The 23551-nt window shown below is 45.1% G+C and overlaps 1 protein-coding gene across 2 annotated transcripts; it reads left to right on the top strand.

Moving 5' to 3' along the window:
• The first annotated feature begins 1982 nt into the window (after positions 1-1982).
• AKR1A1 (aldo-keto reductase family 1 member A1) lies at positions 1983-22591 on the top strand. 2 transcript variants are annotated; one of them, XM_077277830.1, is made up of 9 exons: positions 1983-2192; positions 9112-9213; positions 12199-12318; positions 12396-12547; positions 15172-15367; positions 15448-15647; positions 18381-18453; positions 20397-20483; positions 22407-22591. In XM_077277830.1, the coding sequence occupies exons 2-9, from the start codon at positions 9124-9126 to the stop codon at positions 22470-22472; spliced, it is 984 nt and encodes a 327-aa protein (XP_077133945.1). In that variant the 5' UTR covers positions 1983-2192; positions 9112-9123; the 3' UTR covers positions 22473-22591. The 2 variants fall into 2 exon arrangements, with proteins under 2 accessions (XP_077133945.1, XP_077133944.1); XM_077277829.1 differs by lacking the exon at positions 1983-2192 and adding an exon at positions 2330-2416.
• The last annotated feature ends 960 nt before the right edge of the window (positions 22592-23551 follow it).

Below are 23551 nucleotides of genomic sequence, written 5' to 3'. Positions count from 1 at the left end.
TCTATTAAAATAAAGTATATACAAAGGGTATAACATGTTTTGTGCCTAATCTGTCTCAAAAGTCTCCAGTTCTTTTATGCAGTATTCCTGCTGATTTATATTTATAAAGTGTATAGCACCCGGGATGCTAACACATATTGGCAGAATAGGACAACAAATTTTAGCACCAGCGTTCCCCCAACATGTTTTACTGCGCCAACGGTGTCATCAGGGGATGGGACATATTTTTGCTAACTAAATTTCATGTTTGAATGTAAATTATAATGATAAAATACAATACATGTTTTTGGGAGATAAGTGGTTCAAGACAGTCTTAAATGCTTAAAGGGGTAGTTTCAAATTTGGAAGTTATAACTTCCCAATTGCTTGGGGTCCGACTGCTGTGACCCCCGCCAATCCATAGAATCGTGGTTCTGAAAAACCCCATGATCATGCCCCATTCATTCTTATGGGAGTGCTGAAGACCAGCTGAACGCTGCTGTCAGTTATCTCTGAGAATGAATGGAGCGGAGGTGCGCATCATCGACTACTGCTCCATTCACCTGGTACTCTTCACATTCGTGGGGATTCTCAGAATCGGTGGGGGTCCCACTGGTTGGGAAGATAGTCCCTTTTCTATGAATGGGGAATAACTTCCAAATTTGAGAAAACCCCTTTAATTTGCTTCGGGCACTGGTGGTCCATGCTACACAATTGTGATGGGGTCTCCACAGGGGCTGCAGTGTTATCAAGAAGTGGATGCACTTAAGTCATGTCGCACCCGGTTTACATTCCCCTCTACTACAAGAAGACCCCAGTATTTGACATGGTACCTGGGGGCTTTTACAAGGTTCCAGTTTAACCTAGACTAGGAAAAAATAGGTAAAGGTTGAAATATTCCACAACCTTCGGCCTCCTTCACACGTCCTGGTGATTCCTGTACAGGAAAAACGAGTCCTGGTGAGATCTGTGTCCATGTGATGATATCCATATGTGGGGGTGTGACATGCGTGTATACGTGTGCTGTCCGTGTGCTGTCTGTGTGTTCGTGTGACAAGTGGCGGCGCCTGGGAAAAAGAGTGCTGTATAGCGGCTGTGTACCTCCTGTGTAAAATAAAGAATGACATATTTTTTGTTATTTCTTTAACTCAGGAATTACCCAGCTGCTGCTGAATACAACCCCCATCATTGTCACCTGGTCGTGCTGAGAGCAGGAGACAATGATGAGAGATGCCATCAGCAGCCAGCTTGTACTAGGGAACAGTGCGAACTGTCCCGCTTCCTCCCAGGCGCTGGTACGTGTCACGCTGAGGACACACACACGTCATCCATACGTCATCAGTTTGCACGTGTGCGGGACGCATTTTGTTGTGCTGCGCAAAAAAAACCTGACATGTCACAGTCTGCAGACTTTTCACGTGGACACACCGTGTGAGAAACCTAACATGTCCGCATCACCATTGACTACAGTGAGTGCGTATGTCTGTATCTGCGGACCTTGAAAAACGGACGTGTGGAGAAGGTCTAAGGCTATGTTCACATTTGCGTTGTGCAGTGCAGTGTCGGCGACGCAACGCACAACGCAAATGTAAACGCATGCACAACGCAGCGTTTTGTGACGCATGCGTCCACTTTTGCATGGTTTTGGGCGCAGAAAAAACTGCAACTTGCTGCGTCCTCTGCGCCCTGACGCATGCACCACAGTGACGCATGCGTCACAAAATGCAAGTGCAACGCATGTCCATGCGCCCCCCATGTTAAATATAGGGGCGCATGACGCATGCGGCGACGCTGCAGCGCCCGACGCTGCGGCGCAGAACGCTAATGTGAACGTAGCCTAAAACATGCTGGGACTTGTAGTTCCTTACAGACAGACCAGGGCTGGACTCAATTCCTCATGCCCAGAACATGATGGGATTTGTAATTCCTTACAGTGTGCTTGGGCAAGGTAGTTCTCCTAACATACTGGAGCTGGTAGTAGCTGGTGCTGTTGCAGGAAGGGATGATGAGCTGGCCGGGCAGGCAGGGGTTACTCGGCCTTGGTTACAATGTAACATTTTGGGATTAATATTATGTGCAGGATGTGGGCGCCGTTTTTTCCCTCCCCCTGCTGTCTCCACACCCTCCGTGCCCTCATATCTCCGGGCTCCTTGCAGCAGGCACAGTGACGGCCGAGTGCTGGGAGCGCAACACCGGGCTGCAGTGCCCGGACGGTGAGTGCAGGGGCCCGGGTCTTGGGGGTGGGGTGCAGGGGCCCGGGTCCTGGAAGGAAGGGTGCAGGGGCCCGGGTCCTGGAAGGAAGGGTGCAGGGGCCCGGGTCCTGGAAGGAAGGGTGCAGGGGCCCGGGTCCTGGAAGGAAGGGTGCAGGGGAGGCTCCAGGATGAGGGGCGCATGGTGTCCTGAGAAGAGGCGGCGCTCACAGCTGGGGAGGGGGCAGGTATTTATTCTTTTACGGGGGCTCTTTTATGAAGTTTTGGGGTCCCCTGGAAGAGCAGGCATCTCCGTATAACTGAGGCGCGGTTCTGTGCAGTTTTGGGACCACCTGTGTGCCGGGTGAGGGGCGTCAGACACTTCCTGCTCCGCTTGCTTTGTTACTTTGGAGAGTGGGATAGTTATTTCTTTACAACTGGAGGGGGCTCTGATAACAGTTAGGTTTGGTGGTCTCTAGTGTTCTGGAGGGGGCTCTGATAATCTTATATTAGCTTTGGTCACTGGTGCTCTGGAGGGGGCACTAATAATCTCATAAATTAGGTTTGTGGTCTCTAGTATCCTGGAGGGGGAACTGATCAGTTATAATAGGTTTGGGGGTCATTAGTGTTCTGGAGGGGGCACTGATTACCTCCTAATTAGTTTGAAGGTCACCAGTGTTTTGGAGGGGCACTGATAACCTCTTATTTAAGTTTGGGGGAATCTGACACTCTGTAGAGGGTACTCATAAATTTATATTAGGTTTGGGGGTATCAAATGCTCTGGAGGGGGCCCTGATAACCTGTTATGTCTCTACATTATCTGGGGGGGGGCTCATATAATTGACAGGGATCTTCTCCTCCCCTCCCGTATATATCCCATCAGGAGGGGACACACTTCTTCAATTGGGTTGGGGGTCTTACATCAGCTTATTGCAGTCACCAGTATTTTGATAATGTTCGCAGAATTTTCCTGATCAAAACTGGACTCCTTTCGCAAGAAATCCGCTCGCTTTTTTTGCGCATTTTTTTCACGTTTTTTTCCACCCAATACAATAATATAGCAGCAAATCCGCAGATTTTCCGCAAAATTAATGAACGTGCTGCATTTTTTTTTCCGCGATGCTTTTTTTTGCGGAAAACAACGCGGCATGTGCGCAAAAATTGCAGAATGCATTAAAATAATGGGATGCTTAATGTAAGAATTTTTTAAGCGTTTTGTGGAGGAAAACCTCCGCAGAAAAAACGCTAAAAATCCGGAACGTGGGCACATAGCCTAATTGTTCTTCCTTTAGGATATATTCTCATGAGGCATTTTTATGTTGTTGTTTTTTGCTGTGATTTTCGTAATTGAGGCAAAATAGTGTAATTTGTGTAAAAACGGCCTTGGTTTTGCGGTGATCATGTAAATACCTAAAAAACTGTGAAAACAAATGCCACAATAATAACTCGTATCAATATTCTCTTAGTAGTGGGGGACACAATGACCTGAACTAACAGCCTCATAGTACAAACTGTGGTAATCTGGCCTGTTGAGATAAAGAGTAGGCCATGTTACGTATAACAACCAATCAGAGCTTAGCTTTCATGGCTTACTCTGCTCTGGAAAGATGAAAGCTGCAGTGTGATTGGTTGCTATGGCCAACATGGCAACTGTGATGTTTGAGGCCTAATGGTTTCCATAAAACCATGACACCTACTTATAGAGACTCCTGGGGTGGAAGAGACTGCGGCGGTATTATCAGGGAAAGCTGTAATCTCCATATTGTTATCATTGCAATCTAGTGGTCATATTAGCCTAGTCATAGTTATGGTGCTCATGACAATCTGACAGGACGGAGACGTTGCCTCTGGTAACCTGATGGTACTGGTGGCTTTCATCTGCTGGTTGCCTTCTAACCGTATTCAGTGATATCTGGTGCCCTTGTGCACATTTTCCTCTTTCCCAGCATTGCAATTTTCATCCCATGGGATGAGACTGGGCTTGGAGAGGTTAATAATTATGCGATGGTGTTGAGAGTCCACCGCGCAGAAATCCGGATCAGCAGGTTTATCAGAAAATCACTTGTCCGAGACCAACAGAAGTCCTTGTGTGAGGACAGTGGAACAAGAAGATGGTGATGTGTCAGCATATACCTGGACTCCAGAAGTAAATGTCCAATTATTAACTCGTAATAGTTCTACATCTGCAATTACAAGATCATTAAAATGGCGGCAAGGCTCTGACATCCTCATTGTAATGAGCAGTAATGGGTCTCAAAAGGTGAAACTAGCAGTGCCAGTAACCATAAGAATGTGTGGTCACAGTGTAAATTGTGAGCACAGGTACTGATCCTGAGTTACATCCTGTATTATACCCCAGAGCTGCACTCACTATTCTGCTGGTGCAGTCACTGTGTACATACATTACATTACTGATCCTGAGTTACATCCTGTATTATACCCCAGAGCTGCACTCATTATTCTGCTGGTACAGTCACTGTGTACATACATTACATTACTGATCATGTACTGATCCTGAGTTACCTCCTGTATTATACTCCAGAGCTGCACTCACTATTCTGCTGGTGCAGTCACTGTGTACATACATTACATTACTGATCCTGAGTTACATCCTGTATTATACCCCAGAGCTGCACTCACTATTCTGCTGGTGCAGTCACTGTGTATATACATTACATTACTGATCCTGAGTTACATCCTGTATTATACCCCAGAGCTGCACTCATTATTCTGCTGGTACAGTCACTGTGTACATACATTACATTACTGATCCAGAGTTACATCCTGTATTATACCCCAGAGCTGCACTCACTATTCTGCTGGTACAGTCACTGTGTACATACGGTACATTACTGATCCTGAGTTACATCCTGTATTATACTCCAGAGCTGCACTCACTATTCTGCTGGTGCAGTCACTGTGTACATACATTACATCACTGATCCTGAGTTACATCCTGTATTATACTCCAGAGCTGCACTCACTATTTTGCTGGTGCAGTCACTGTGTACATACATTACATTACTTACGGTATCTTGTACTGATCCTGAGTTACATCCTGTATTATACTCCAGAGCTGCACTCACTATTCTGCTGTTGCAGTCACTGTGTACATATGTTACATCACTGATCCTGCGTTACATCCTGTATTATACCCCAGAGCTGCACTCACTATTCTGCTGGTGCAGTCACTGTGTACATACTGTACATTACATTACTGGTCCTGAGTTACATCTTGTATTATACTCCAGAGCTGCGTTCAATATTCTGCTGGTGCAGTCACTGTGTACATACATTACATTACTGATCCTGTATTGATCCTGAGTTACATCCTGAGTTACATCCTATATTATACTCCAGAGCTGCACTCGCTATTCTGCTGGTGCAGTCACTGTGTACATACATTACATTACTGATCCTGAGTTACATCCTGTATTATACTCCAGAGCTGCACTCACTATTCTGCTGGTGCAGTCACTGTGTACATACATTACATTACTGATCCTGAGTTACATCCTGTATTATACTCCAGAGCTGCACTCACTATTCTGCTGGTGCAGTCACTGTGTACATACATTACATTACTTATCCTGTACTGATCCTGAGTTACACATTGTATTATACCCCAGAGCTGCACTCACTATTCTGCTGGTGCAGTCACTGTGTACATACATTACATTACTGATCCCGAGTTACATCCTGTATTATACTCCAGAGCTGCACTCACTATTCTGCTGGTGCAGTCACTGTGTACATACATTACATTACTGCTCCTGAGTTACATCCTGTATTATACCCCAGAGCTGCACTCACTATTCTGCTGGTGCAGTCACTGTGTACATACTGTACATTACATTACTGGTCCTGAGTTACATCTTGTATTATACTCCAGAGCTGCGTTCAATATTCTGCTGGTGCAGTCACTGTGTACATACATTACATTACTGATCCTGTATTGATCCTGAGTTACATCCTGAGTTACATCCTATATTATACCCCAGAGCTGCACTCACTATTCTGCTGGTGCAGTCACTGTGTACATACATTACATTACTGATCCCGAGTTACATCCTGTATTATACTCCAGAGCTGCACTCACTATTCTGCTGGTGCAGTCACTGTGTACATACATTACATTACTGCTCCTGAGTTACATCCTGTATTATACCCCAGAGCTGCACTCACTATTCTGCTGGTGCAGTCACTGTGTACATACATTACATTACTTATCCTGTGTTACATCCTGTATTATACCCCAGAGCTGCACTCACTATTCTGTAGACTTCGGAGCTTTAACCTCCCAGTATTTTGTGCTACCTTTAGTGAGTTGTATTCTGGAAAGTGTAAGGAAAAACTTAGCTCCCCCTGCCTTCATTGTCACAGCTTGGTTGCTGAATTGTAAGTTCAGCTCTGAAGTATAATACCGGCTGTAAATAAGAAGAGTTTTGCAGATGTGCTTCTCCAGGTGTATCCAGGGAAGTTTGAGGGACCTTGGTGTAAGTAAATATGTGGCGAATGGTCAGGATGTTGTTTTTTCCTGTAGGGAATTCTTGCTACTTTCGCCTTATTTCACCCTTTTCTGGGATCTTGTGCAATATGAAATTTTAATGAGTTGGAAATAAGCGAATGATGGACAGGAGAAGCCTAGAGGGGAGCACCAGGAGGAGTGCGGGCTCCAAGGCTCTCATTATGACCAGGGTCCTCATGCTGGACCACCCTTCCCCCAATCTCTGCACAGGAAGGCCCTGATCATGTTTATTTCCCTGCGTTTCCGCACAGGAGATCAGGACGATGACCCTCAGACCTCATGCACACGTTGCAGATTTGGTCAGAATTTTTCTTGAGAAAAGAAAACATAAATGTTTCCATTATTTCTCTGTGTTTAGGATCCAGTCCTGGTTTAGACTTGGATGTGCATTTGCACCTACTCCGATGGGCTTGGCATCATCTGGCAATGCTGGCAATGTTTGCCTGGCACGTCGGGCAGCGTTTTCTCTCTGATCAGTCCTTTGTCCTGACTCTGCTGGATTTTTGGTGGTTATGTTACCTGGTATTACCTGACGCTCCCAGCCATCGCTGCCCCTCCTCTACTGACATTCACCCGCCGGTGCCAGGCAAGACCGGTCCTGTATCTGTGTATAGTCAGTGCCATAGTGACGCCATCCTGTTATAATAGGCGAGGGCTGGCTCTGAGCCCTAGCTTCCACTCCTTCCCAGTTACTGTGCCTGTATGGCTCCTCACCAAGCTTTCCACATGTCCTGAATGACATATACACATATTACATATCATCTAGTGTCAGTCTTCACTGTGTTTCTGGCATTCTATTCATGAATCGGGATGAAAGGTTTTGTAGATTTGTACAGAATCTGTTTTCTTTCACCTCTAACTTTGTAAGATTTATTGATAAAGTCTGTAGGGTTTTCTGGATGAGCTCTACAGATGTAATGGTTGATTTGGTGCACTTCCCCATCATGTTATACAAGCCCCTCATGTAATCCTCCTGCACTTGTGTGCACTCAGTATTTTGCACGGAAGAAGCAGAAATGAGGAAAAAAACTGGGAACTTGTGGCCTTAAGGTTGTTATGCAATAATGGACTGTAGCACGCCAGGACAGATGCTAGAGCATGATGGGAAGTGTAGTCCGGAGGATTGCATCACTGATGCCCATTTAATTTTATTTTACTTTTTAAAGGGCCACTAGCATACTTAGCCCAATGCCTTTTATAGTGCTGGATCGTTATAAAAGGAGCGGCTGACAAGACGCACATCAAGATGTCACGTGAGGGCCAGTGACGAGGTCTTCACATTGCTGAGGCAGCCTAGTAATCCTTGCAAGAAGCGCCCAGGATGCCAGCATTCGAGTGCCAGCCAAGGATGTGTGCACTGCCCCGGTCCAGCTGCCAAGGAGTAACAAAGTGGATGCCGGAGCAGGGTCCCACAAATCTTTGTCCTCATCTCTGTAAAATCGTTCCGAGTATGCTGATCACAGTGTGATCTGATTTTTTTTCAGAGGTGGAGAGAAAAAAAAGTTTCTCCAACTTCTGTATAATATCAGTTGGTGAAAATCAGTATGCACTTAGATGTCATCCGAGTGCAGACCGATTTTTTTTCTGTGGACCCATAGAGTTGAACAGGCGAGTGCCATCTGAATGTCGGAGGCGAATCGCGCATCCTGCAATTTTTGTCAGTCCGAGGAAAACATCGGACATGTGAACAGCTCCATAGAATAATATAGGGACGAGTATTAGGCGTCAAAACAACAGATAGAACTCATCCAAGCTATACGGTCGTCTGCTCGAGCCCTAAAGTACTGATTATAGGGCAAGGACATTGCTCCATTTTCTATCACTCATCCCGCTGAAGAACATTGGATTGAACCTCTCCACAACCTGATATGGCTGATAACAGGGAGCAACAGGCTGTATTCACTTGTTCTGCAATCTGCCGCTTTGCAACATGAAATGGCTGATAACAGGGAGTAATAGGTTGTATTAAACTGCAAAAAAAAGAGTAAACAGTGCAGCTGTAATGTCCCTTTAAAGCCGTAATCTTTGGCATCATACCACAGCTCGGTACCGTCTCCTGATTCATCGGTGCCACACAGTGGCCGCGGGCGCCGCAGGGCGTAGTGTGACTCACCATTTAGTATAATGGGAAGTGATGGGTGAGGTCTGGACGCTCATGTGATGTGTATTCAGGAGGAAAACGGACATTATTAACCCTTTCTGTGCACTGCTCATTGTCGCAGTGCAGGTCAAGAAATACCGGGGCTCAGGACCTTCAGCTGTCTTAGTTAATCCTATCTCTACAACCACTCAACCTTTATATTTAGGCAGATGGCGGCCATATTGCCTTTCACCTAAGATTTCCCAGGAGTCTGTATTAAGTTTTCCGTGATATGATCGTCTTCTTGATATTGGTTTCTGCTCCTTTTTCTCCAGTACCAGGTGAATATGGCGTCAGCGGTTATATATGAGACCTTACACACCGGCCAGAAGATACCCATTATCGGACTGGGCACCTGGAAGAGCGCACCTGGCCAGGTAAGGATTAGACTAGGGTGTATCTGTAAATCATCTGCCTCTCTGGACTCATAGAAAGCAGTGGATCTCCCCAGGAGGATAATACATGATCTAATGTATGTGAGCTTGTAGGAAATCTTTCCAGGTGATTGTCGCTTTCATCGTATTTTCACTTTGGCGCTGGGTGATTATTCCAGTCTTTTGCTTTGATCTCAGGAAAAGTGTTTCCTGCCCTTATTCAGTGAGTGCAGCTGTCGGCTCTACATAGGGAGCACAGATCGGTGACACAATCATCCCGGTGAGAGGCGCACAATGGCGAGCGGGGAATGCATGAATAGGATCTGAAGTGAAGCCCCTTATTATGTCTGTGTTTCTGATGCTGAGGGTCTGGCGGGCTGCATCTGTTCATCACAATGGCGGGGTCAGTGTTATAGAGGCACAAAATGAAAAAAAAACAACATACTCTGCATTGCATTCTGTAGAGTGAATGAGCTGTGGCCATTTATGAGCTGTGGGACTTATTCTTTTTTTTTTTTTATAAAAAAACATTAACACTTTGATTTATCACCTACATATCACATACAAAATTAATCTCCATAAACAGTAGTCACTGTGTACATACTGTACATTACTTATCCTGTATTATTTCCCAGAGCTGCACTCACTATTCTGCTGGTGCAGTCATTGTGTACATACATTACATTACTTATCCTGTATTAATCCTGAGTTACATCCTGTATTATACTCCAGACCTGCATTCACTATTCTGCTGGTGCAGTCACTGTGTACATACATTATATTACTTATCCTGTACTAATCTTGATTTACAACCTGTAATATACCCCAGAGCTGCACTCACTATTCTGCTGGTGCAGTCACTGTATACATACATTACATTACTGATCCTGCACTAATCCTGAGTTACATCCTGTATTATACTCCAGAGCTGCAGTTACTATTCTGCTGATGCAGTCACGGTGTACATACATTACATTACTGATCCTGAGTTACATCCTGTATTATACTCCAGAGCTGCACTCACTATTCTGCTGGTGCAGTCACTGTGTACATACATTACATTACTGGTCCTGAGTTACATCCTGTATTATACCCCAGAGCTGCACTCACTATTCTGCTGGTGCAGTCACGGTGTACATACATTACATTACTGATCCTGAGTTACATCCTGTATTATACTCCAGAGCTGCAGTTACTATTCTGCTGATGCAGTCACGGTGTACATACATTACATTACTGATCCTGAGTTACATCCTGTATTATACTCCAGAGCTGCACTCACTATTCTGCTGGTGCAGTCACTGTGTACATACATTACATTACTGGTCCTGAGTTACATCCTGTATTATACCCCAGAGCTGCACTCACTATTCTGCTGGTGCAGTCACTATGTACATACATTACATTACTGATCCTGAGTTACATCCTGTATTATACCCCAGAGCTGCACTCACTATTCTGCTGGTGTAGTCACTGTGTACATACATTACATTACTGATCCTGAGTTACATCCTGTATTATACTCCAGAGCTGCACTCACTATTCTGCTGGTGCAGTCACTGTGTACATACATTACATTACTGATCCTGAGTTACATCCTGTATTATACCCCAGAGCTGCAATCACTATTCTGCAGGTGCAGTCACTGTGTTCATACGTTACATGAGCTTCTTCCTTAGGCCGGAGTCACACTTAATGTATGGAAAATCGGTCCGAGTCTCCCTGCCGAGAGTCGCACAAGTTTTCTCTGTATGGTCATCATCCTTGTGTAATGTGATGGTGCGAATTTTCTCGCTCCTATGTATCTGTATGACATGCGTGTGGCTTTACTTTTCTCACTGCTTTTCCTCATTGAATTTAATGGCTTATTGGGCTGAAATGAGGAAAATGTGTGCGTATTTGTCACAAGCTACACAGATGCTCCATGTGGTGTCCGAGTTCTTCTCACACCCATAGGCTTGCATTGGCGAGTCTTGGACAATATATGCGTACAATCACACAATTCTGCGATTTCACACTCATATCTAATACGCCTGATAAAAAATACGGTGATGTGAGCTGCCCCATAGATTAACACTTGTTTTCTCACATATCACTCGCCCGTATTCTGCGTTAATGTGACTCCGGCCTTACCCACAGATTTGCCAGTAGAGGTGATGATCAGAAGACTGGTGCATGTCAGCCTAGAACGCACATTTTCCCTCTTTTATCTTATAGTGCGCTGTGTGGTTCTTCCGTGTATTTAATTAGCAGAATTTTGACTGCAGCTCTGGAGGTGAATTAAATATGACATAACAAGAAAGCAGTAAACTGCAACTTTCAATGATTCTGGAGTATTTATTTTTTTTTTTTGTTCAGTCCACCAATTCCATTGCTTTCTGTAGAATGTCTTTCTCATTGTCTTTTATCCTCTTGCAGTTGGTGATGATGAATCACATTCACATTGAAGTTTTTCAATGAAGGAAAAAAAGTGTATTTTATGTTTAGAATAAACGAATATGATTGATGACTACACGGATCTGTGTTTTATTTTGTGTTGGGTTCCAGTGTCCCTTTTCTATGGGATGTTCTCTATATAATGTTTCTTAGATCCGTTGTGATAATAGGGACCCCAAATCAGTGACCGCTCTGGAGATTAGTCATTATGCAGGCGCCCTCTGGTGGAGAAACACATGTACTACATCATTGCATTTTGAACTCCAGAAGCATCACGTCTTTTATTACTGGTGCTCCCCAACCGCCATCACAGTAGTAAAGTTGTGCCCTAGATAACATCACTGCAGTGATGTGGAGCAGCAGCCCTCTCTGGCATTGCAGAGGACATGTTGGCTGCTAATACTCCTGTCCAGCATTATCCTTTCCGTTGAATACACACCATGTACCACATACAGATCTACACAAGAGCATTGCAGTGTTTGTCTATGTTTATGACCTTCTGATAACCACCAAAATGTTCCTGCGTATTAATGGCTGTTTTCCTGCTGACAGGTGAGAGATGCAGTAAAATATGCACTAGGAGTTGGATATCGCCACATAGACTGCGCCTCTGTGTATGGAAATGAGACAGAAGTAGGAGAAGCCATAAAAATGAGTCTCTGCTCTGATCAGGTAAAATTTGGGGACTTACAGTTCTCTGATATTTTTTGTTACCCAGAAAATATAATTGTCCTGGCTATTGCTTGCAGGGCCTAAAAAGAGAAGACATATTTGTAACCTCCAAGCTGTGGAATAACAAGCATCACCCTGAAGATGTAGAAGGAGCTTTGAAGAAGACCCTGAAAGATCTGCAGCTTGAATATCTGGACCTATACCTCATGCACTGGCCTTATGCATTCAAGTAAGTGAGTACATAGGCTAAAGGTGGAAGATGGAGGAAGCGAAGAAGGGATCAATGGGCTAAGGCAAAGGAGGGATCAATGGGCTGAGGCAAAGAAGGGATCAATGGGCTGGGGCGAAGAAGGGATCAATGGGCTGGGCGAAGGAGGGATCAATGGGCTGGGGCGAAGGAGGGATCAATGGGCTGGGGTAAAAGAGGAATCAATGGGCTGGGGCGAAGGAGGGATCAATGGGCTGGGGCGAAGGAGGGATCAATGGGCTGGGGCGAAGGAGGGATCAATGGGCTGGGGCGAAGTAGGGATCAATGGGCTGGGCGAAGGAGGGATCATGTTGTGAACTCTGTTTTTGGGCTCCCTCTAGTGGTCACAAGCGGTACTGTGTAGTGTTGTCTTTCTGCAGGTTGGCAGCATCAGCTGGTTCGTTATCCTTGGTTGGTTTCCTATTTAGCTCACCTGGATACTCAGTTCCTTGCCTGCTCTCAATGTATTCAGTGCTCTTCAGATTTCTTGTGACTACCTTGCTCCCAGTCTCTCCAAGACAAGCTAAGTTTTTGTTTGATCATTTTTTGATTATCAGCATTCATTATGTTTTTAGTCCAGCTCGCTAAAATGTGATTTCCTCGCTTGCTGGTTGCTCTAGGGGACTGAGTTTCTCCCCTCACACCGTTAGTTGGTGCGGGGGTTCTTGAAATCTCAGTGTGGATATTTTGTAAGGGTTTTTTACTGACCGCACAGACCCCTTTACTATTTTCTGCCATCTAGTATTAGTGGGCCTCATTTGCTGAATCTGTTTTCACCCCTGTGTATGTGCCTTCCTCTTACCTCACCGTTATTATATGTTGGGGGCTTCTGTATCTTTGGGGATTATTTCTCTGGAGGCAAGAGAGGTCTTTCTTTCTCTCTAGGGGTAGTTAGTTCCTCAGGCTGGCTCGAGACGTCTAGGATTTTTAGGCACGTTCACCGGCTACTTCTAGTGTGTTTGGATAGGTTCAGATTTGCGGTCAGTCCAGTTTGCCACCTCCCTAGAGCTTGTCCTATGTATGTTACTTAGCCGGAGTAATTTGTGATCCTCAACCACTAAGGATCATAACAGGATCAATGGGCTGGGGCGAAGGAGGGATCAATGGGCTGGGGCGAAGGAGGGATCAATGGGCTGGGCGAAGGAGGGATCAATGGGCTGGGCGAAGGAGGGATCAATGGGCTGGGGTGAAGGAGGGATCAATGGACTGGGCGAAGGAGGGATCAATGGGCTGAGGCAAAGGAGGGATTAATGGGCTGAGGCGAAGGAGGGATCAATGGGCTGGGGTGAAGGAGGGATCAATGGGCTGAGGTGAAGGAGGGATCAATGGGTTGAGGCGAAGGAGGGATCAATGGGTTGGCACGAAGGAGGGATCAATGGGCTTGGCTAAGGAGGGATCAATGGGTTGAGGCGAAGGAGGGATCAATGGGTTGGCACGAAGGAGGGATCAATGGGCTTGGCTAAGGAGGGATCAATGGGCTGGGGCGAAGGAGGGATCAATGGGCTGGGGTAAAGGAGGGATCAATGGGCTGGGTGAAGGAGGGATCAATGGGCTGGGCGAAGGAGGGATCAATGGGCTTGGCGAAGGAGGGATCAATGGGCTGAGGCCAAGTATGGATCAATTGGCTAGGGCGAAGGAGGGATCAATGGACGGGGGCGAAGGAGGGATCAATGGGTTGGGACGAAGGAGGGATCAATGGGCTGGGGCGAAGGAGGGATCAATGGGCTTGGCGAAGGAGGGATCAATGGGCTGAGGCCAAGTATGGATCAATTGGCTAGGGCGAAGGAGGGATCAATGGACGGGGGCGAAGGAGGGATCAATGGGTTGGGACGAAGGAGGGATCAATGGGCTGGGGCGAAGGAGGGATCAATGGGCTGGGCGAAGGAGGGATAAATGGGTTGGGGCGAAGGAGGGATCAATGGGTTCGGGTAAAAGAGCGATCAATAGTCTGGGGCGCAGAAGGGATCAATGGGCTGGGATGAAGGAGGGATCATTTGGCTTGAGGTGAAGGATAAATCAATGGGCAAAGATAGAATCATTTGGATAGGGGTGGAAGATGGATCCATGAGCTGGAGGTGAAGGATAGATCAATGAGCTCTGGGTGGAGGATGCATCAACGGGCTTAGGGTAGAGGATGGATCAATGGCCGAGGGGTGAAGGAAGAATCAATGGTATAGGGTTTGAGGATGGAATTAATGGGCTAGGGGTGAAGAGTGGATCAATGGGCTGGGGGTGATGGTTGAACGGAGGTTAGAGGGTATGATGGGCTAGGGTACATGGAGCAATGTAGAGGATGGATAGATGAACTGAATGTGTAGGATTTATAGATAGATGTATAGAAGGGGTGGAGAATGGAAAGGTTGGGGGTGGGGATGCATGAGTTAGGAGTAGAGGATGGCTTAATTGTCTAGGTTACATGATGGAGTAGAGGATGTATAGGATAGACAGACATATGGGGTGAGCATGGACTGGTTGTGGATGGCGGCAGTGGTGAGGTCGGCTGCATTGTCTGGAGGTAATGTACTTGTTGTACAGATCAGAGGTATTGCAGCACTTGTAGCACAATGCAGTGATCCTCAGCCACATCATCACTTCCTTTGCTACAGGAGAGGAGATAATATCTTTCCACAAAACCCAGATGGCTCCCTGCAGTATGACAACACCGACTACAAAGACACATGGAAGGCCATGGAGAAGCTGGTGGAGAAGGGTCTGACCAAGGCCATCGGTCTGTCCAACTTCAACAAGAGGCAGATTGAGGACATCCTGAGCATCGCTGCTGTGAAGCCGGCTGTGCTGCAGGTATAAACGTGGTAAGGCCTCACGTGCCCCCTTGTCTGGTATGTGACCTTTAACGTCAAGTAAAATTTTTTTGTGTACAGGTGGAGTGTCACCCGTACCTGGCTCAGAACGAGCTCATCGCGTTCTGCCACAAGAACGGTCTCGTCTTCACTGGTTACAGTCCACTCGGATCTCCTGACCGCAGCTGGAGGAAACCCGAGGACCCGGTTCTGCTGGAGGAGCCCTGCATCTTGGAGATGGCAAAGAAATACTCCAAATCCGAGGCCCAGATCCTTCTCAGGTACATGACAAGAGGACAAGAAACATTACCTGTAGCTCCGTGCATCTACAGTGCCTTGCGAAAGTATTCGGCTCCCTGGAACTTTTCAACCTTTTCCCACATATCCTGCTTCAAACATAAAGATACCAAATGTAAATTTTTGGTGAAGAATCAACAACAAGTGGAACACAATTGTGAAGTTGAACAAAATGTATTGGTTATTTTAAATTTTTGTGGAAATTCAAAAACTGAAAAGTGGGGCGTGCAATATTATTCGGCCCCTATAACTTAATACTTTGTTGCGCCACCTTTTGCTGCGATTACAGCTGCAATTCGCTTGGTATATGTCTCTATCAGTTTTGTAGACTGAAATTCTTGCCCATTCCTCCTTGGCAAACAGCTCGAGCTTAGTGAGGTTTGATGGAGATCGTTTGTGAACAGCAGTTTTCAGCTCTTTTCACAGATTCTCGATTGGATTGAGGTCTGGACTCTGACTTGGCCATTCTAACACCTGGATACGTTTATTTGTGAACCATTCCATTGTAGATTTTGCTTTATGTTTGGGATCATTGTCTTGTTGGAAGACAAATCTCCGTCCCAGTCTCTTGGTCTTTTGCAGACTCCAACAGGTTTTCTTCAAGAATGGTCCTGTATTTGGCTCCATCCATCTCCCCATCGATTTTATCCATCTTACTTGTCCCTGCTGAAGAAAAGCAGGCCCAAACCATGATGCTGCCACCACCATGTTTGACAGTGGGGATGGTGTGTTCAGGGTGATGAGCTGTGTTACCTTTACGCCAAACATATCATTTGGCATTGTTGTTTGGCACCTTCTTCCACATGTTTGGTGTCTCCCAGGTGGCTTGTTGCAAACTTTAAACTACACTTGTTATGGATATCTTTGAGAAATGGCTTTCTTCTTGCCACTCTTCCATAAAGGCCAGATTTCTGCAGTGTACGACTGATTGTTGTCCTATGGACAGACTGTCCCAACTCAGCTGTAGATCTCTGCAGTTCATCCAAAGTGATCATGGGCCTCTTGGCTGCATCTCTGATCAGTCTTCTCCATGTTTGAGATGAAAGTTTAGAGGGACGGCCGGGTCTTGGTAGATTTGCAGTGGTATGATGCTCCTTCCTTTTCAATATGAATTTAATTGTAAAATCAATATTTTATTATAGAAAAATATAAAAACTAGTATTTGTACAAAAACACATATGAAAAAAACGAAAGGAGACCCTAGTACAAGAACATCCTCATCACAGGCACATAGCTGTATATATCACCATGGTATAGAGTTATAAATAAGTATCCCTATTTAGCACATGATAATGTGATCCAGTGCTGGTTCCCATATGGACAAGTGTCCACCATACAAAAAAACAAGTGAAGGAACCAAATAATGTATATCAGATTTAAGGTTTCTTACCCATGGTGAGGTGACAGGTGCCTGGGACTTTGGAGACCCCCTGACGCGCGTTTCGCGTTGCTTTCCCTCTTTGAGAAAGCAACGCGAAACGCGCGTCAGGGGGTCTCCAAAGTCCCAGGCACCTGTCACCTCACCATGGGTAAGAAACCTTACATCTGATATACATTATTTGGTTCCTTCACTTGTTTTTTTGTATGGTGGACACTTGTCCATATGGGAACCAGCACTGGATCACATTATCATGTGCTAAATAGGGATACTTATTTATAACTCTATACCATGGTGTTATATACAGCTATGTGCCTGTGATGAGGATGTTCTTGTACTAGGGTCTCCTTTCGTTTTTTTCATATGTGTTTTTGTACAAATACTAGTTTTTATATTTTTCTATAATAAAATATTGATTTTACAATTAAATTCGTATAGAACTCCTTTTTCTCTTCTCTTGATTAATGAACATTTGGAGTATACGTTACTGTCCTTGCACATACATGGGTAAAATTAGACATCTTTTTACAACTACGCACGGAGTGTGTGGGATCCATGTTGTTTCTGTTGGTGTGCTTTCATTCCTTTTCAATATGATCGCTTGCACAGTGTTCCTTGGGATGTTTAAAGTTTTGGAAATCATTTTATATCCAAATCCGGCTCTAAACTTCTCCACAACAGTATCACGGACCTGCCTGTTGTGTTCCTTGGTCTTCATGATGCTCTCTGTGCTTCAAACAGAACCCTGAGACTATCAAAGAGAAGGGGCATTTATACGGAGGCTTGATTTCACACAGGTGGATTATATTTATCATCATTAGGCATTTAGGACAACATTGGATCATTCAGAGATCCACAATGAACTTCTGGAGTGAGTATGCTGCACTGAAAGTAAAGGGGCCGAATAATATTGCACGCCCCACTTTTCAGTTTTTGAATTTCCACAAAAATTTAAAATAACCAATGAATTTCGTTCAACTTCACAATTGTGTTCCACTTGTTGTTGGTTCTTCACCAAAAACTTACATTTGGTTTCTTTATGCTTGAAGCATGATATGTGGGAAAAGGTTGAAAAGTTCCAGGGGGTCGAATACTTTCACAAGGCACTCTATAGTCCTTATTAATACTATAATTGCTATTGGCCGTTGTACTTTGGGGTCCCATACCTGCATCCAGTTGCCTAGCCAAGGCGGTAAATATTTTTTTCTCCTGTATGGATATTTGGTTTAGGACATTCACAAAATATATGTGATTTTTATCAACATGTCGATATTTGATCCCCTGGGATGTAGTGAACTACAGATGTTTAATTACTATAGCGGTCGTCTTTATATTCCAGGTTTCAGGTGCAGAGGAGAGTCGTTACCATCCCAAAAAGCGTCACCCCTTCCCGGATCCTTCAGAATTTTCAGGTGAGCACACATCTGCATATTATATTCAGTATATGACTCGGAGGTCTCTGTAGTGGCTGTGAAACTACAAATCCCAGCAAGTCATGTCACTATTAGAACATATTGGAGTTAGTTTCACAGCATCTGAAGAATCAGGAACAAACACACTGCTCAAAAAATAAAGGGAACACTTAAACAACAGAATATAACTCCAAGTAAATCAAACTTCTGTGAAATCACACTGTCCACTTAGGAAGCAACACTGATTGACAATCAATTTCACATGCTGTTGTGCAAATGGAATAGACAACAGATGGAAATTATTGGCAATTATCAAGACACCCTCAATAAAGGAGTGGTTCTGCAGGCGGGGACCACAGACCACATCTCAGTACCAATGCTTTCTGGCTGATGTTTTGGTCACTTTTGAATGTTGGTTGTGCTTTCACACTCGTGGTAGCATGAGACGGACTCTACAACCCACACAAGTGGCTCAGGTAATGCAGCTCATCCAGGATGGCACATCAATGCGAGCTGTGGCAAGAAGGTTTTCTGTGTCTGTCAGCGTAGTGTCCAGAGGCTGGAGGCGCTACCAGGAGACAGGCCAGTACATCGGGAGGCGTGGAGGGGGCCGAAGGAGGCAACAACCCAGCAGCAGGATCGCTACCTCTGCCTTTGTGCAAGGAGGAACAGGAGGAGCTCTGCCAGAGCCCTGCAAAATGACTTCCAGCAGGTCACAAATGTGCATGTGTCTGGACAAACGGTTAGAAACCGACTCCATGAGGATGGTCTGAGTGCCCGACGTCCACAGATGGGGGTTGTGCTCACAGCCCAACACTGTGCAGGACGCTTGGCATTTGCCACAGAACACTAGGATTGGCAAATTCGCCACTGGTGCCCTGTGCTCTTCACAGATGAAAGCAGGTTCACACTGAGCACATGTGACAGACGTGACAGAGTCTGGAGACGTCGTGGAGGGCGTTCTGCTGCCTGTAACATCCTCAGCATGACCGGTTTGGCAGAGGGTCAGTAATGGTGTGGGGTGGCATTTCTTTGGAGGGCCGCACAGCCCTCCATGTGCTCGCCAGAGGTAGCCTGACCGCCATTAGGTACCGAGATGAGATCCTCAGACCCCTTGTGAGACCATATGCTGGTGCGGTTGGCCCTGGGTTCCTCCTAATGCAGGACAATGCCAGACCTCATGTGGCTGGAGTGTGTCAGCAGTTCCTGCAAGATGAAGGCATTGAAGCTATAGACTGGCCCGCACGTTCCCCAGACCTGAATCCGATTGACCACATCTGGGACATCATGTCTCGCTCCATCCACCAACGTCACGTTGCACCACAGACTGTCCAGGAGTTGGCGGATGCTTTAGTCCAGGTCTGGGAGGAGATCCCTCAGACTATCCGCCGCCTCATCAGGAGCATGCCCAGGCATTGTAGGGAGGTCATACAGGCACGTGGAGGCCACACACAATACTGAGCATCTTTTCCTTGTCATGAGGCATTTCGACTGTTGGAAGTTGGATCAGCCTGCAATTTGATTTTTCACTTTGATTTTGAGTATCATTCCAAATCCAGACCTCCATGGGATATTCATTTTGAATTACATTGATAATTGTTTTGTTTTATTGTTCTGAACACATTCCACTATGCAATGAATAAAAATTTTCAACTGGAATATTTCATGCAGTGATATCTAGGATGTGGGATTTTAGTGTTCCCTTTATTTTTTTGAGCAGTGTATATGTTTATGTGGGTCAATATGAGTCGGATCGCCGCTGGCATTTCACTGATGATCATGATTTGGGCACTGTATACATTGGGTTAATTTAACCTTTCTTATGTCAGAACATTAAAGGGATGGAGACTTATGGAGATACATAGATCTCTACATCCTGCCTGGCTGATATGGGTGGACATTAATGCGGATGGTGATTTTTATTTATTTTGTTTCCCGGCCAGGTCTTTGATTTCAGTCTGACAGAAGAAGAGATGAAGCAGATCGGAGCCCTGAACAAGAACTGGAGATACATCATTCCTCTAATCACTGTGAGTCTGCTGAGATCATGGCCAGGTTGTGGGGGACACTGTGTGAGAAATGAGGTGACATTATGGTCTGTGCACACGTTACGTTTTTATCATGTTTTTTTTCTGCCCAGATTTGCCACAAAACCTGAAGGATTTCCTAGTACAAGCAAAGTGAGATTCCTGCAGTCTCATGCACACGTTGCTTATTTTTCACTTGCAGATTTGATGCACATTTAGGCTATGTGCACACGTTCAGGTTTTTTCGCTATAAAAACTCATTAAAAACGCATACATTATGCATCCTATCATTTAGAATGCATTCTGCATGTTTTGTGCACATGGTGCGTTTTTTTCCGCGAAAAAAAACGCATTGCGGTAAAAAAAAGCAGCATGTTCATTAATTTTGCGGGTTTTCCGCGTTTTTCCCGCAATTCTATGCATTTGGAAAAAAACGCTCAAAAAACGCTTCAAGAACGCATGAAAACCGCAAAAAAAACGCATGCGGATTTCTGGCAGAAATGTCCAGTTTTTGTCAGGAAACTTTCTGCTAGAAATCCTGACGTGTGCACATACCCTCAAATCTACAGTATGTCAATCCTTTCAGTGTTTTTGCTGCAGATTTTACCCATACTAATGAGTGGGAAAAATGCATAAGAAGGCATGCAAAAGAGACAAGTATTTTATGTTGCGTTTTTTTATCCCAACACATCAGATTTGCAGAAGATTTTTCTGCTGCAAATATTGAAAGTGTGCACATACCCTTACACCTAGTCTTTAAATCATAATCCAATAATGGAGTTATGATTATGCACTTTGCCGGGGTTTTACCTGCCGTCCTTTGGAGAACAGGCTGCATCATGACAAGCTCTTCTCAACTATAGTGACACACAACCCCTTCTGCTACATTTAGGCTATGTGCACACGTTGCGGATTGGGGTGCAGAATTGTCTGCACCATATCTGCATCTTCTGGCAGAAAACGCAGGTGCAGATTTGACGCGGTTTTTTTATGCGGATTTTGTGCGTTTTTGTTGCGGATTTCATGCATTTTTTACCACTGCGGATTTCTATAATGGAAGGGTGCAGAATCGCTGCAGATCCGCACAAAAGAAGTGACATGCTCCTTCTTTTGATCCGCAGCGTTTTTCATGCGGAATTTTCCGCACCATTAGCACAGCATTTTTTTTTTCCTATTGATTTACATTGTACTGTAAATCACTTTGCGGATCTGCAGCGTTTCTACGTGGAAAAAAACGCTGCGGATCCGCCCTAAATCCGCATTGTGTGCACACAGCCTTACTGTATGTATCACCCTTATTTTCAGGATCTGACTCTTATTTATTGGAAGAAAGAGATCGAGTCCAAGTCAGTTGAAAAAAAACGTACATGTTCCATTTATTCTGCCATAAATCGCATCTATGGCTGAATAAATGGAACCATGAAGTTTTTTTTCACCTGAATTGAACGTTGTCTCTTTCTTCTATTGATTTTTTTTTCCAAGTGGACTCCTTGGAACTTTTTTGACAGTGCGTCCTTTTTTTTGCCTATGTGCCCTTTGTAATTGTCCAATATTGGAATGCTGTGAGCCACCTTCATTTTTATGATCTTATTTATTGGAGTAATAGAAACTGTTTTTTTGGAGATCCTTTGGTGATCATATTGGAAAATTGGACAATTTCACAATATCATCCGAATTACTTCTTTTACAGCTTCAGAGAGTCCAACAAACCTTTGTGGCTGTGCGGAAATGTTAAGATTTATAAAATATGTGAAAATAACAGCTACAATCCTATATTTAGGACTCGCTCATAATGCAATTCCCCAATTTCCCTGCCCGGTCAGACATTTCATGCCCTGTAGTGACCAATGTCTCAGTCGGTCCCTCTCGCAGTATTCATTGCTATATATCTAGAATCACACCAGATTTTATTTTATTTTTTTGCAGGTTGATGGAAAGTCTGTTGCCCGGGATGCTGGACACCCCATGTATCCGTTCAATGACCCGTACTAAGTGGCGTCACCCGAAATCTGCACTGGCTTTGCCAGTCTCCGCCGTTTTCTGTGCAGTAGTCTTAGGTCATCGTGTTCAACGCTTTGTAATAAATCTTGAGCTTTGTATGAAAAAAAAAATCTTGTTGTGGTCGTATAATTTAATTCAATTAAAAATCACCTTTGTGTAAATTATTCTGGGGACGGGTGCAGTTCATATTTCTGCTCCTCGTATATTAGCACAACAGAAAAGTGACAGATGTACGAAAACTAATGTACCATAACAATCCTCACAGAGCATTGTCTGTGCTGGATCCTCAGAAACAAAGACTTCTGTGAAGTAGGGATTCCGTTCAGATCTCCAGGCTCTGAGTGTGAATGAGACTGCTCTTATTCACAGGAGCAAAGGGCAGAAAAGTCACCAACGCTGTGCTGACTCCATAACTGCAGAGTCCAGACCTCTGGTATAACATCAGCACAAACACTGCGCCTCTGCCGGGAGCTTCATGGCCGAGCAGCTGCCGTACATCACCAAGCACAATGCTGAGCGTTGGATGGAGTGGTGTAAAGCCACCACCACAGGGCTCTGGAGGAGATGTGTTCTATGCAGTGATGGATCCCACTTCTCCATCTGGCGTCTGATGGAGGAATCTGAGTTTGGTGATTCCAGGAGGCTACCCTCCTGACTGCATTGTGCCGGCTGTACAGATGGCAGAGGATAATGCTATGGGCTGTTATCAGGGGGCGGCCTTGGCCCCTTAGTTCCAGTGAAACCTTAAAGCTTCCATCCTAAGGTCTGTCCCACACGTCCAGATAATTCCGGTACCGGAAAAATCGGTACCGGAGTTATCCGTGTCCGTGTGCTCACGTAGACTATCCGTGTGGGATCCGTGTGATATCCGTGAGTACGTTTTTAAGATCCGTGTGCTGTCCGTGTATTGCAACAATTTTTACAATTTTAACCCTATGACAGGAAAAACACACACGGATGGCACACGGACAGCATCCGTGTGCGGTACGTGTTTACACGGACCCATTGACTTTAATGGGTCCGTGTGATCCGTGCGCTCCCACGAACACTGACATGTCTCCATGTTTGGC

Source organism: Ranitomeya variabilis, chromosome 8 (assembly GCF_051348905.1).
Source record: "Ranitomeya variabilis isolate aRanVar5 chromosome 8, aRanVar5.hap1, whole genome shotgun sequence".
NCBI classification, from domain to species: domain Eukaryota; kingdom Metazoa; phylum Chordata; class Amphibia; order Anura; family Dendrobatidae; genus Ranitomeya; species Ranitomeya variabilis.
Note: the sequence above shows the minus strand (reverse complement) of the source record. Positions and strands in the feature narration are given on the sequence as shown.